The sequence below is a fragment of the Candoia aspera genome, chromosome 1 (assembly GCF_035149785.1).
Source record: "Candoia aspera isolate rCanAsp1 chromosome 1, rCanAsp1.hap2, whole genome shotgun sequence".
Taxonomy (NCBI): Eukaryota; Metazoa; Chordata; class Lepidosauria; order Squamata; family Boidae; genus Candoia; species Candoia aspera.
Window position 1 is genome coordinate 81,814,418 of NC_086153.1, and position 15,921 is coordinate 81,830,338.

The window sequence follows — 15,921 nt, forward strand, 5'->3', positions numbered from 1 at the left end:
CCATGAATGTTGATGGTTGGGTTTATGTATCACACTAAAGCAAGATCAAACAAACTACATTATGGCTTAATTGCTATGTCTGAACCCAGTCACCTTTGTTTCTAAAGCATAGTTTCTCAATAAATAAATTAGTATATGTGAACCAGGCTGCTACTAGTTTAATACATTCAACAAAATTTTAATATTGTGATTTTTCAGTGTTTCTGACCAAGCTAACATAAAGTAATTTAAAGATAACAAATCAAGCAACTGGTGGGAAAAGACAAAGAAGTACGATTATCTATCATAAACTGTATTTCAGAATATTTATTTAGGATTAAATGAATAGGTTAGCAATGGCTGTTACTTTTTTTAGTCTTAATATACATTAGAGAGAACTATATATAAACTGGTGTTATACTCGTGATAAGTTCAGATAGAAAACAAATTATTAGAATGAAAACAAATAAATATGAAGACTGAGGATTTGTTTCCAGCTATAGGACCATATGCCAAACTACTATGTGTTCCAGATATGTAGACAGTTCGTATTTGGGAACATTCCTTTTTTTCAAAGTGCTACTCCAAATTATGGCCTTAAAAAATGAAGTAACATCCCAAATCAAAATTGTGGTTTCAAGCAGAAGAAAGGCATGGTTGATCTATTTCTTATCAAAGCATGTCTGTAAATTTAGGTTTGGTTACTATTATCAAACCTTTAGTGCAAGTGTCATTAACTATATATGATTTGACATTATAGATTAACTATTCCAGATAAAAATACCAAACATATTCCTAATCTCAAGAACTCACATGAATAAAATATCTTATATGACCTTTAGATGATGCTGCCCTGTCTCCTAACTTGACAACAAGAGATTTCAGCCTTGACAACAAGAGATTTCAGAGCTAAAGGCCAGATCCTGATCTGAATGCCATACTTGGCCATGAGTAGCAAGCCTGGAACACAGTCCAAAAATTGAAGAGGACCAGGATGAAACAACATTGAATTTAATGAACATTAACTAATAGTTAAGTTTAGTATTTCCCTCTTTATGTAATAATGTTCTTTTATTACCTTAATAATCACAATTTGGTTGCAAAGAGGCTTTGCTGGGCAGGAGTTGCAAGTGACTCTTACACCAGTTTGTGAACGTTTCCTTTATTGGAGGTCCTGCCTAAACCTGCTGGCTGAGAAAAAGTGCCTCAGTCAAAGCTACCCAACCAGCTTGCATGGCTGAGGGGGGATTTTAACCTGGGTATCCCATATCTAGTACAGCATTTTAACCACTATTCCACACTCCATTCAGATGTGCCAAAAACGAACACAGAAGAAGGTGAGATAACGAAACAAAGGCTTAAAGATAAGAGTTTTGTAATATGAGTATAGACAACCTTTTGAACATCCTGACATTTATTAACAACAAACTATGCAAAGTGACAGTACAGATCTTTGACAAGTATTTTTTTTATCTTTGCTGCAAATGTTATTCAATTATTATGGGCCATGAACACTTTCAAATATTAGAAGTCTATTTTTACAACTGTCTAGCATTAATGTATCTTCAAGTACAACTTTTAATTATTTAAATTTAGCACTTTTCTGCATGTCATAAATAGATATTTTCTATTTCACCTTTGGGATTGAAAGAGAAAACAAGCTTAATAAATTAGTAAATTAACATCTTCATGAGCAGAGTAATACAAAACTTAAACATTTCATCCAGTATCTATATTGACATAAATACTTTTGGAGAACTAAATTTTTAAAAGGCTACCTAAAATACCCTTGTGGTTGTATATTTCTCAACCATTTACAAATACAGAGTTGAAGCTAGTTTTTCTATGAATGTAAGCTCTTGCTAGAGAAAATGGGAGGAGAGCCATTTCTGTAGATTCTTATGGCAACTCTCAGCTTGGTTCCAAACCAATAGCCATTTATTTATCTCCAATCCAAACATATGGAAATTTACTTAGAAGTATCATTTCATGAATAGTGAAATGAGACTGACACATGGAATACAGGAGGACCTTAGAATAAACATACATAGGATGGTACTGCATGTCTGAACAGTCATGCATTGATGAATGTTTTAAAATCAGTTGTTTTTTTTCAGGATGATTTATAGTAATGGTATAAAATGTTGAACAGGAAATAGCTGGAAATTTAAAAATAAAGTTCACGTGAAAATGATACACTAGCTGCCATCCTGGAATCAGCTTCTCCTGGAGGTCTGTGTGGTTCCCTCCCCTGTTGGCATTCCAACAAGCCTTCAAAATCTTTCTGTTCTCCAGCCTTGGTCTGAGGCGGTTGTGGTGGGGCTGTTGGCTATGTTTGTACAGTATGTGTATGGGTGGTTGTTCAGATTTGCCATCTTGTTCTCTTTCTCTTTATTGATTTATTTTGTCTTGTTTTATTGCGAGCTGCCAAGAGTCAATCTGGAATAGGGCGGTGTCTAAATTGAAGAAATTGAATTAATCCTACACACATTAATTCAGGAGTAAATCTCACTGAACCTAGTGAAATATACTAACCCGAATAAAAAAAGACTAGGTTATAAAACAAATTTAAGTTATTCAGCACCATGTAGCGTGCACATTATTAATGTATGCTTTTCAAGAGTACTCAAATTACAAAATTTAATAGTCTTCTTTGGAAATGTAAAAAACAAGTCCCTCACATTCTATTATCCTGTATGTTTTAAGGTGGCTTTCTCTATAAAGAATTACAGAGAATAACTGAATATCAATATCACCATTCCACCCACCTCTGCACAGGAGATCCTAAGAATCTCAAACTATCAAATCCTAAAATCATTTGCACTGGCAAACACTTAATTAGTTATTATCACAATTATATTTTTAACTCAGGACAAAACTGAAAACAATAAAAGAATTCTTGATGTGTGTGTGGGGAGGGGGTAGGTAGCTCACTTATTATAGTGACTATTACTTAATCTCCCTTAAATTAATTCTCAGAAAAATGTACAGGCTTTCAGTTCCATATGTATCCATATCCAGCCCCACTTTTTACTTCTGTGTTATAGGAAAAGAGTTCTGGTCCATTAATTCTCCAACTCTCTCTTGCAAGAAGTTAACCATTTCAGCCAACACAAAAACATGTGTTTCATCTAAGTCTTGTATGATGAACTTCTTTCCCAGGGCATTTGATTCATCCAAGTACAGCAAAAATTGCTTCATGGCTGGGTCACTGTGGGGACAACAACAAAATTATGATAATCTCACATAACACTTCAACGAATTAAGTTTATATACTTTTGTAATATCTGACCTGCAATAGTTACAATGCTAATATCAATATATACAATAAAACCACACTTATGAAATACATTAAATGTCATAAACTTTATAAAGCAACCAAACAGAAATTCATAAAACACAGAAACTATATGATGAGATAGAAAAATGGTAACTACCCTAGTATGTTAAGGAGATCAAGAATTTTCAAGGTTCTCACAAATAGCCAACCCTGATCAAACATCCAAAGCTATACTGTACTGGACAATTTTCATCAGTCTCCCACCTCCCCATCTTGAGGAAAGTGGTTGAGAAAGTGGTGGCATTGCAGCTCCAGAGGGTTCTGGATGAAATGGATTATCTAAACCCCTTTCAGACAGGTTTCAGGCCCGGACAAGGGATGGAAACAGCATTGGTCGCACTTATGGATGATCTCTGGTGGGAGCGAGATGGTGGCGGTGCATCCATCCTTGCTCATCTTGACCTCTCAGCGGCTTTCAATACCATCGACCATGGTATGCTTTTGGGGTGGCTCAGGGAGTTGGAGGTGGGCAGCGTGGATTTGCACTGGTTCACCTCCTTCCTCCAGGGCCACTCCCAATCAGTGGTGATAGGGAGCAAGAAATCTGACCCTCGGCCCCTCCTTTGTGGGGTGCCGCAGGGTTCAGTTCTCTCTCCACTCCTCTTCAACATCTACATGAAACCACTGGGTGAGATCATCACCATGGGATGAGGTATCATCAATATGCTGATGATACGCAATTATTCATCTCCATCTCGGGTGAGGTAAGTGAAGCTGTTACTGCCCTCTCTCGGTGCCTGGGGGCTGTAGGGGTCTGGATAGGGAACAAAAGGCTTCAGCTGAACTCTGGTAAGATGGAATGGCTGTAGGTCAATGGCTCCTCCGTATCCAGGAAATTGTCATCTTTAGTTTTGGATGGGGTTGCACTACCCCAGACAGACCCGGTGTGTAATCTGGGGGTCCTCCTGGACTCACGGCTCCTGCTCAAAGACGTTGTACACCAATTATGCCCTTTCCTGGATTGGGAAGCCCTTCGAACACTCATGCCCTTGTTATCTCCCATGTAGACTATTGCAATGTGCTGTACATGGGGCTACCCTTGAAGAGTATCCAGAAGCTACAGCTGGTCCAGAATGCAGCTGCGTGGGTTATCGGTGCCCCTAGATCGGCACATACAACATCCCTATTGCATGAGCTGCATTGGGTACCAGTCTGCTTCCGGGTCCAATTCAAGGTGTTGGCCATCACCTTTAAAGCCCTACATGGCATGGGGCCAGGTTACCTGAGGGACCACCTCATCCCCATTACATCAACCCATCCCACCTGATCATGCAGAGAGGGCATGTTGCGGACCCCGTCTGTAAGGGAGTTCTGTTTGGCGGGGTCCAGGAAGCAGGCCTTCTCTACAGTAGCTCCCACTCTCTGGAACATTCTGCCCCCAGAGGTGAGGCTAGCCTCATCGTTCCTGACCTTCTGGAAGAACCTGAAGACTTGGCTCTGCCACTTTGCTTGGGGCGGGGAGGGGAATAGTTACTCTTGGGGATGGCTGGCGCCTTAAGAGTGCTCCTTACACACACATGGACTGAGTTAGATCTTCTGCCGCTTGGATTTTATTCTTATTTTTAGACTCTTATATTTGATAACTGTATTTATATTTTATGTATTTGTATTTATATTTTATGGTTACTGTTTTAATTGATTGCTTTTATTGTAAACCGCCCAGAGTCCCTCTTGTGGGGAGAGATGGGCAGTGGCAAAATTTGAAAAATTTAAATAAATAAATAAATAAATATAAATAAATAAATAACGTGGATGTCCTGTTCAGACTACGCAACCAGGCAGAGTAATATCAAAAATACTCTTTATTAATAACTATTTACAATAATTAAGTCCTTGATATACTAAGACTTGGGTTCAAAGAGCCCGACTGGAACACAACAAGGCAGCGGACAGGACTTCTAACTGGAACTGGAGGCTGGATGAGGCTGGAACGCAAGGTGCTGATGCATTCAAAGGCAACAGGTCTTGAACTGGAACAATACTGGAACTGCTCCGGCGCTGGATCACTGAGTAGCTGGAGACTTGCGTTGGACTGGAAGCAGCAACTGGAACTTCGAAGCAGGACTAGGAACTGGGAACAAGGCTGGACTTGACTAGAAACTCTGGACTGGGAAGAAGACTTGAAGCAAGACTGGAACTTGAAGCAAGGCTAGACTTAGTTGGGAGCCCTAGACTAGGCTGGATTCTCTGGACTGGAGACTTGGAGCAAGGCTGCAAACTTGGAACAAAACCGGACTCGGCTGGAAGCCCTGGATTGGGCTGGATACCAGATCCTGAACAAGATAGGTGTGGAATGCCTGAACACAACTGAGCACATGAAGCACGGCTGGCCGAAACCGAAGGCACGCGGTGGCGCTGGAGTTTCCAAGTATGAAGAAGCCGCTTGGAAGATCACGGAGTTTCAAGACTAGAGGTGAAACCAAGACTGCAGGGCTAGCTGAGCAAAGGATCCCTGAAGGCAGCAGAAGCAGGATTCAAGTCCTCTTCAGAGCAGAGCGAAGGTGCTGATTCCCATTTGGCAACAGACGCTGTCTCTGACGCAGGTAAGGACTCTTCCATGGACACCGGAGGCTGGGAGGATTGGTTGTCTCCGGCAGCTCACCCTTTGCACGTCCGCCTTTTATCCCGATCCTTCACATGCCTGGACCCTTCTGCAGCCAATCGGGCCGCCTTCTCCTTCGCGTGCTTTTTTGCCTCACGTTGGCGCACGCTGATTGGACGATTTAAGTCCTCCCCCAAATCTTGACCAATCAGCGCCTTGGACTCTTCCCATGCTGCTGACTCATCCTGGAGTTTCGTTTTCCCGGTTCAGCCTGGTAAGTTTCCAATTCCTCCTCTGACTCCGAAAGAGTTTCGCTTTCCGAATCAGAAGCAGGCTTGACTGATAGTGGATCTTGGAAAGCCTCAACTGGGAAGACATTTCATAGATAGCTACCATAGTTGAAAAGACATCTGCCGTGCCTTAGGTAGATGAAAAATCCAGAGCAAATGTTCATATGACAAAATACACTGAGATAACCTATGCCTGATAGTATTGTTAAGTTTCTCAGGAACCAAAACCTATGGCTGTGAAGGTTAAATTAAATTAGTCACAGAAAGAGACTGACAACTGATGTGAATTTAGTAAAATAGGCACAACACTTACCTAACTTTAGTCCATATATTTTGCAGTTGCTGCAATTTCTGAATACTTTTTTTTTTAATTGTTCAGTGTTCATGCTTTTTTCTTGCTGGGAAATCCTTGTGAAATCTAGCAGCCAGATGTGTAGACTATTTAGCCGTGATAAGTCACGTTGCCCAACTTGGTGCCCGTAGACAAGGAGGCTAGTCTACATTGCACCAAGTTGGGCTGAGAGAGAGTGACTGGCCCAAGGTCACCCAGCCGGCTTTCATGCCTAAGGCAGGACTAGAACTCTCAGTCTCCTGGTTTCTAGCCCAGCACCTTAACCACTAGACCAAACTGGCTCTCTCTGAATACTTATAGCCTAACATTCTACCCAGAAGTATTAAGGTCACAAATAATTGTAACAAAGTCCTGTCATCAATACAATCTTAAGTACAAGGTCAGAAAAGCATAGGTCAGAAAAGAGTGCTGCTTCTCATGAATATATTCCAGCAGGAGAATTCAAGCCAAGGAGCACTGCAACCTCAAAAGTGCTGTTATAAGAGGAGTGCAACCTTATCCAAGACAGGCTGAGCCATTAAACAACAATCAAACAGTATGAATATTTCTAGCCTATCTGAATTAAGTGCAAATTGTGGAGATTATGTTCAAACCAGATGTTTCATGCAGAGAAACAGTAGCCAGTGATTTTCCCTATGTCCTTAAGATCATATATACAAGTATCATGTGCATGATGATGACTTTATAGCCCAGTCTCTGAATGACTACTTCCAATAGTTTCATGTAAAACTTAAATACAGGTAGTCCTCAATGGTAATTGGAACTGGAATTTCCGTTGCTATGCAATGCAGTTGTAAAGCGTGATGTCATGTGACTGCATCACTTTGTGATGGCAATCCCAGCAGTCTCTGTTGCCATCGTTAAGCAAGGTTTGTGGGTCATTAAGCAAGTACTTCCTCACAACTTCCTACTGGCTTCCAACAAGCAAAGTCAGTGAGAAAGTGATGGAATGTGAGGGTGACCTTGGGGAACAGAGGGAAGAGATGCTGCCGAGGGAATGATCAGATAAAAGAAAAGGGAGTCCGAGAGAGGGTAACAGTCTAAAGAAGAAACTTAGGAAAAAAACCAAAACGATAAACAGGGAGGCCAGGAGATCTATACTGTCAGACTTGCAAGATTCTGTTAATGTAGCCTTACAATAAATTAGGATTAGTTCATCTAGTCATGTTTCCTGTCTGATTTACCTGGAAGGGCTGACAGGAAGCCAAAAGGAAGTCCAAGCCGGCTGGCAGGTTAGTCTGCTGCCAGATGGGGGAGTGCGGGGGTGCATGGGTAGCCAGTGCAGTGAGTGCAGTGGAGTTTGGGGTGGCTGCTGCGGGGTGTGGGACTGTGTGCAAGGGGACGGTGCGGTGCAAGCACAGCAGGGTGGGAGTGGCTGCTGCCAGGTGCAGGAGACTTACCAGAGTGACCTGTGACCTTCCCTGCTGTCCTAACAGCCAGGAAACACGCTGAGACAAGGAACTGGTCTCTAATGTTTATTGCTAGCACTTAACAGGAATCCTAACAAACTGAAGAAGCGTGGGAAAACCCAGACATATAAACCCCAAAGGTTAAGGCGGTCCCGATCTGTGTCTCTTTGAATGGCTGACCAATTCCTCAGTGCTACGCATGCGCTTGACAGTCTGGATGGGAGCCCCCTGCTCGCCATCCTTACTCATGACACCTGCTGGCTTCCCCAGTGACTTTGCTTGTGGGAAGCAGGCGGGAGGGTCACAAATGGTAATCATGTGACTGTGGGACACTGCAACTGTCGTAAGTGCAAGCTGGTTGCCAAGCACCCAGATCACGATCACATGACCACAGGAGTGCTGGGATGACCGGAACTTTGAGGACATCATAAGTACCACTCATTTGGTGCCATTGTAACTTCCAACGGTCGCTGAGCAAGTGGTCATTAACAGAGGACTACCTGTATTGTAAAGCACAAAACTGAATCTTACAGATCCCATTGGCCATAAACCAGGGAGAAATACCAACAAGTAATATTATCTGGATTCTACCCTTCAGGAACAGCTGGAGTTTAATATTAGGATCCCAATCCTTGCAAGACAGCACATGATTATCAAATGGCACTATGTATACTACAAGTATCAAAGGGCTATGTTCCAATTGTCCCTTTCATAGCACAATTCATTCACTATGGCGACTTTGTCAGCTTCAGTTCTGAAACTAGGCCAAAACATCAGATTAGAAAAGATTAACTGATTTATTTATTTATTTATTTATTTATTCATTCATTCATTCAATTTGTCCCTGCCCATCTCCTCCCATCAAGGGACTCTGGGCGGTTTACAATAATCAATTAAAACAACCTCACAATAAAATAGAATATACAAATATAAAATTATTCTAATAAATAAATATAAGTAAGAGTAAAAAAGTAAAAAGTCAAGTGGCAGGAGAATGTAAAACAGTCCATGTGTGGGAGGAGTGGTCTATAGCAGCCATCCACGTGTAGCTCTATTCCCCTCTCTGCCCCAAGTGAGGCGGCAAAGCCAGGTCTTCAGACTCCTAAAGGCCAGGAGCAATGGGGCCAATCTCACCTCTGGGGGCAGCATGTTCCACAGGGCAGGAGCTACTGCAGAGAAGGCCTGTTTCCTGGACCCCGCCAAATGGAATTCTCTCACAGACGGGGTCCGCAGCATGCCCTCTCTGCACGATCGGGTGGGATGGGCTGATGTAATGGGGAAGAGGCGGTCCCTCAGGTAACCTGGCCCCATGCCATGTAGGGCTTTAAAGGTGATAACCAACACCTTGAATTGGACCCGGAAGCAAACTGGTACCCAATGCAGCTCGCGCAGCAGCAGTGTTACATGTGCCCTTACAGGGGCACCAAAAACAGCCCGAGCGGCTGGCATTGGGTCTTATTTATTTTGTGCTGTGCTGTGCTGTGCTGTGCTGTGCTGTGCTGTGCTGTGCTGTGCTGTGCTGTGACAGTCACCAACATAATCACAGATTTTATATCATCAAAAAAGAAATTAAATTTAGAAACAGATGAAATAGATAAATTTTTCATCATAGGATCCATTCAGAATAGATACCTTTTTCCAATAACATTTCCCAATCTGGAAGAGATTCTGAGGAAGGATACAATTCCCCCATATTAAACACTTGGACAATTGATAACTAAACATTAGGACTCTGCAAAGAATTTGAAACAGGTGCTTTGAAAAGTATATTACTGTGAACAAATCTTTCAAAGTGTTTTTTCTTTCTTTCTCTTTCTTTTCTTTCTTTCTAGTGTTAAGGCATCTTTCTTCAAAGTGTTAAGGCAGCTGCACCCTTATCAAGGCTCACATGGTTGTTTTGAAAGCTGTCCCTTTTTGTCTCTGCATGTATGTGCATGCATAGCCAGTTCACTTATGGTTCCAGAAGAAATGCTGTTTGTACATGCACACACAAACAGCTGCTATAATACTTCAAAGAAAAATGCATTGTTTGTGCTAATGCATTTTGTGAAATACCTCTTTCAAATTCTTTTCACAGCCACTAGTCTAAGAAATACCTTCATTTTGTGTCATAGCCACAGAGAATCTGCTAGAGATTCTCACAATACATCCACAATTGTCCTGTACACAAGTCTTTCTATCTGTAGTAAAGGGCTGGTTTGCCAAATCTTTGAGCCAAAACAACTTCCCTTCCTTTGAAGTTAAATACTAAGGAGCAGTTTGCTGGAGTTCTACAGCAGCTGGCTGTAAGAAAGAATGTAAGCCCCCCATCCAAAATGTGCAGTGAAAATGCCTGCTTCTGATTTCCTTGAAAGCAAATTTTTCTCTGAATTTAACTTCCATCTTAGTTGGGGCCTCCCCATTATTTCTATGTACACACTGCTCTTTCTGAAGACTAATCCCTTTTTAAAAACCTAGCACCCACCCATTTTTTCTGTGCTGTGTGTTCTTAATAAACTAGGGTTTACAAAAATCCAGACCACTAGATGCAGCAAAGAGATGCATAAAACTCTTAATTTTATGCTACCATTCAGTGATCGTCTGGATTTCTGTAGCCTGGATTTGGTATTTTAGAACCATGTCTTGGTGGTTGGAATCTAGTAATAATGCTCAGGAGGCCTAGGATCCTCCAAATTGATATTCGTCTTAAACTGCCCTTGCATTATTCAGATTACAGAAAGGGGAAAGTACCTCCCTTTTTGGCCTTGTTTCTATAATTCTATTTGCGGAGGAGGTAGACAGATGGTAGTGGGAGCAAATACTAGTGGAAGAGAGTAATTGCTGTTTCAGCCCAGTCTGTCCTGGCTGACTGGACTCTTTACAATCCGGCATTTAAACAACTGACAACTAGTTTAATAATTAGAAATTGGAGTTAAGGGTAATATTGACAAGCTACTTAAGCCAGGAAAAATCTACTTTAAACATAACAGTCAGAACAAAGGATGAATGAGACTGTTGGCAGAATAATCCCCATCTTTATAATATGAAATAGGCATACCAAATATTCATAGTTTACAGGTTACATGAATAATACACTGTATCATATTTCAGGAACATTATGTTCCTTTAAAATAACAATATGCTATTTTTGCTATTTCAGTTGGTGATTACAACCAGAACTCACTGTTTCTTGTAACCATGTTACAACATAAACATTTCCTGCTCATGCTACTAGACTTCTAACATGCCTGGAGTAGGACTTGCATTGCCAATATACTGTTGCTTACCATTCTATAAGTATTCCTTTCAAAACATTCACCATCTTCCTCACAATGTCAGATTCCTAAAACATCAAATACAAAAAACTATTTGTAGAAAATGATACAGTCTTAAAATGAACAAAATCAATACAATTTACATGATGGTAAAGCTTCTATGCTATGCAGTTCAGTTGAGCAAAGGTTCAGCTGAATCCAGGTTTACTAATTTTCAAGTGAACCAGCATAGGCCTGCACAGTTAATTAACATACTATTTATAAGCAATCAATTACATTCAAAGCTATTACAATTCTGAATGCATTTCAATATTTTAATACATTTCACTTTTTAAAAAACTAAGGAAAAGTAAAGCCCTACCAATAACACATTTGTCTTGAATCTGGCATATTTGTATCTAGTTGTTTATTATAGTACCTGTCTAGAACTAGACCCATTTTCAAATTCAAGATCACTTTATATGTTTTTTGGAGATTTTTGTTCCAGGCTCAACAATTTTGAGGACCCTGGATGGCAACAAAGAGAGAAAACTCTTTCTTGTAGTTGGATTTTTGCAGCCCAGATCTGGTGGCCCTAATCGTAAATTGGAGAAGCCTAATTTAGGCTAATGAAGGGAGGAGGGCGCATGGTGGTGGTTTACCAAAGCATCTGGTAGTCCTACTAGCAATATCTTCCAGATAGGTTGCAAATACAGTTCCCATCATCCTCGCCCAGATTGATGGGGTTTATAGTGCAACATCTCTGGATAAAACTAATCTAAAAGAGAGTAGCTGCAACTATTTAAGCTGCACAGGGTTCGCAAAACAGAAAGGCAATCCGTAATGCCAGAGACACCAGGGATTACGCGTGGTAAACGATGGAGAAATTAGAAAGAAAGGGAAAGACCTTCCAAGAAAAAAAACCCTCACTGCAAGGTAGAAAAACAAAGCAAAACACGGGGCTGTGTTTCACCCGTCAAGCAACGTTGCCTTGGCGACGAACACACCAGGTTACTCCTGTCCCCCGACCGGAAGAAGTGGGAGCGGAAGAAGCGCCGACTCAGAAGTAAGGTCCACAACCGCGCAGGCGCTTGCCTTCTGTTGGCTTTGGATTGGCTGGCTCCTGAGGGCGGCGAGCGGGGGGGTGCTAACGTGGGTCACGTTGACGTCAGAGCGTGGGCGGTATGGAAAGGCTTCGTCGTTGACAGTGGGACGGGGAGCCGAGATGGGCAGGTAGGGGAGGGGTCAGGAGGAGAGCGGTGGTTTGGGCCAACTTGGTGCGTGGTCGTGAAGTCGGGGCTGGAGAACAGCCTTGCCTAGCTGGAGAAAGCCCTGAATATGGAGTAAGATTGCGAAGGAGCTCGTATAACTCTTTTGTCCATTGTATAATGATAGCTGTACTCAGCAATGATAGACTTGATTCTATCCATACTCTGTGTGTTTAATTGTCACTGGCTACCTAGAGCAGAAGTTCTCAACCACAGCAACTTTAAGTTGTGCGGACTTCAACTCCCAGAATTCCCCAGCCAGCATTCTGGGAGTTGAAGTCCACACAGCTTAAAGTTGCTGAGGTTGAGAAACAGTGGCCTAGAGCATACCCTATCACTGTGCCGCACCCCTAATATTAGGAGAGAGGGGGGATTTCTGTGCCGTTTGCAAATTGCAATCCTTTGCACGTTTGCTGAAAAGTAAACTGCCCTACATTTGGCAAGACTGTTGCAATCTTGAGCATGTTTTATTTCAGCGTGTGTAGGAGCTATGCAGTTGTTTTCTTTTCTGAATAAAATATTTTTTCTAGTGAATGATGTTATCCAATGTATGAAATTAGTCACCACTCCCACACTCATGGATCTGTTTTCAGAAACAGCTACAAGGCAGTTAATCAGGTTTAGAAGGTTGAGTCACCGCAAAACTGAAACGTTTGGGCAGTTGTGTTGTTTTCCATGAAGTCAGATGGCATTTTCACAAACAAAGGTTCATTTGCTAATCAATTGCCATTTATTTTTATGGTCCCATGGCTGTATGAAAAAACAGTACCTGTTAGAACATGCATTTGGTTTAAATACTTCCTCTGTCTATTTTACATGCAGTATTCATATATGGCACAGTTCAGGCATTTTGACTAAGTTACTTATAAAAACACGCAGGTCTATTCAAACACATAGATTTTTACTGAAAATCTGAGTATTCTTCTCTGTGGTTACTGAACTACAGACTTTGTTGTTGTTGTTTATTCGTTTAGTCGCTTCCGACTCTTCGTGACTTCATGGACCAGCCCACGCCAGAGCTTCCTGTCGGTCGTCAACACCCCCAGCTCCCCCAGGGACGAGTCCGTCACCTCTAGAATATCATCCATCCATCTTGCCCTTGGTCGGCCCCTCTTCCTTTTGCCCTCCACTCTCCCTAGCATCAGCATCTTCTCCAGGGTGTCCTGTCTTCTCATTATGTGGCCAAAGTATTTCAGTTTTGCCTTTAACATCATTCCCTCAAGTGAGCAGTCTGGCTTTATTTCCTGGAGGATGGACTGGTTTGATCTTCTTGCAGTCCAAGGCACTCTCAGAATTTTCCTCCAACACCACAGTTCAAAAGCATCTATCTTCCTTCGCTCAGCCTTCCTTATGGTCCAGCTCTCGCAGCCATATGTTACTACAGGGAACACCATTGCTTTAACTATGCGGGCCTTTGTTGTCAGTGTGATGTCTCTGCTCTTCACTATTTTATCGAGATTTGTCATTGCTCTTCTTCCAAGGATTAAGCGTCTTCTGATTTCCTGACTGCAGTCAGCATCTGCAGTAATCTTTGCACCTAGGAATACAAAGTCTTTCACTGCTTCTACATTTTCTCCCTCTATTTGCCAGTTATCAATCAAGCTGGTTGCCATAATCTTGGTTTTTTTGAGGTTTAGCTGCAAACCAGCTTTTGCACTTTCTTCTTTCACCTTCATCATAAGGCTCCTCAGTTCCTCTTCACTTTCAGCCATCAAAGTGGTATCATCTGCATATCTGAGATTGTTAATGTTTCTTCCAGAGATTTTAACTCCAGCCTTGGATTCCTCAAGGCCAGCTTGTCGCATGATGTGTTCTGCATACAAGTTGAATAGGTAGGGTGAGAGTATACAGCCCTGCCGTACTCCTTTCCCAATCTTAAACCAGTCCGTTGTTCCGTGGTCTGTTCTTACTGTTGCTACTTGGTCGTTATACAGATTCTTCAGGAGGCATACAAGATGACTTGGTATCCCCATACCACTAAGAACTTGCCACAATTTGTTATGGTCCACACAGTCAAAGGCTTTAGAATAGTCAATAAAACAGAAATAGATGTTTTTCTGAAACTCCCTGGCTTTTTCCATTATCCAGCGGATATTGGCAATTTGGTCTCTAGTTCCTCTGCCTTTTCTAAACCCAGCTTGTACATCTGGCAATTCTCGCTCCATGAATTGCTGAAGTCTACCTTGCAGGATCTTGAGCATTACCTTACTGGCATGTGAAATGAGTGCCACTGTTCGATAGTTTGAACATTCTTTAGTGTTCCCCTTTTTTGGTATGGGGATATAAGTTGATTTTTTCCAGTCTGATGGCCATTCTTGTGTTTTCCAAATTTGCTGGCATATAGCATGCATTACCTTGACAGCATCATCTTGCAAGATTTTGAACAGTTCAGCTGGGATGCCGTCATCTCCTGTTGCCTTGTTATTAGCAATGCTTCTTAAGGCCCACTCAACCTCACTCTTCAGGATGTCTGGCTCTAGCTCACCGACCACACAGTCAAAGCTATCCCCGATATTGTTATCCTTCCTATACAGGTCTTCTGTATATTCTTGCCACCTTTTCTTGATCTCTTCTTCTTCTGTTAGGTCCTTGCCATCTTTGTTTTTGATCATACCCATTTTTGCCTGGAATTTACCTCCAATGTTTCTAATTTTCTGGAAGAGGTCTCTTGTCCTTCCTATTCTATTGTCTTCTTCCACTTCCGCGCATTGCTTGTTTAAAAATAATTCCTTATCTCTTCTGGCTAACCTCTGGAATTTTGCATTTAATTGGCCATATCTCCCCCTATCGCTGTTGCCTTTTGCTTTCCTTCTTTCTTGGGCTACTTCTAGTGTCTCAGCAGACAGCCATTTTGCCTTCTTGGTTTTCTCTTTCTTTGGGATGTATTTTGTTGCCGCCTCCTGAACAATGCTGCCAACTTCTGTCCAGAGTTCTTCCGGGACCCTATCTACTAAGTCCAGTCCCTTAAATCTATTCTTCACCTCCACTGCATATTCCTTAGGAATATTAGTGAGCTCATATCTAGCTGATCTGTGGGTCTTCCCTAATCTCTTGAGTCTGATCCTAAATTGTGCAAGAAGAAGTTCGTGATCTGAACTACAGTCAGCTCCAGGCCTTGTTTTTACCGACTGTACAGATGTCCGCCACCTTTGGCTGCAAAGGATGTAATCAATCTGATTTCGGTGTTGTCCATCTGGTGAAGTCCATGTATAAAGCCGTCTCTTAGGTTGTTGGAAGAGAGTGTTTGTTATGCAGAGTGAATTGTCTTGGCAAAATTCTATCAGCCTGTGTCCTGCTTCGTTTTGTTCTCCCAGGCCATACTTACCTGTAATTCGAGGTGTCATTTGACTGCCCACCTTAGCATTCCAGTCTCCTGTGATGAAAATAACATCTCTTTTAGGCGTGTTGTCCAGTAGTTGCTGCAGATCCTCATAGAACTGCTCTACTTCAGCTTCTTCAGCATTTGTGGTTGGGGCGTATATTTGGATCACTGTGATGTTAGATGGCT

General features: G+C 41.9%; 2 protein-coding genes across 3 annotated transcripts in view; one reads left to right on the plus strand and one right to left on the minus strand.

Moving 5' to 3' along the window:
- Positions 1–1,375: 1,375 nt before the first annotated feature.
- GTF2H5 (general transcription factor IIH subunit 5) lies at positions 1,376–12,210 on the minus strand. The gene is made up of 3 exons (XM_063308047.1): positions 12,070–12,210; positions 11,179–11,234; positions 1,376–3,190 (listed from the first exon to the last, which is right to left on the minus strand). Exons 2-3 carry the CDS (start codon positions 11,211–11,213, stop codon positions 3,010–3,012), a joined length of 216 nt encoding a protein of 71 aa, XP_063164117.1. The 5' UTR covers positions 11,214–11,234; positions 12,070–12,210; the 3' UTR covers positions 1,376–3,009.
- A 92-nt stretch (positions 12,211–12,302) lies between these two features.
- SERAC1 (serine active site containing 1) overlaps positions 12,303–15,921 on the plus strand; it is a 28,180-nt gene continuing 24,561 nt past the window's right edge. For both annotated transcript variants that reach the window (XM_063308059.1, XM_063308070.1), the window contains exon 1: positions 12,303–12,378. In XM_063308059.1, coding sequence (XP_063164129.1) covers positions 12,371–12,378 — 8 coding nt within the window. In that variant the 5' untranslated portion in view covers positions 12,303–12,370. The remainder of the gene's footprint in view (positions 12,379–15,921) is intronic.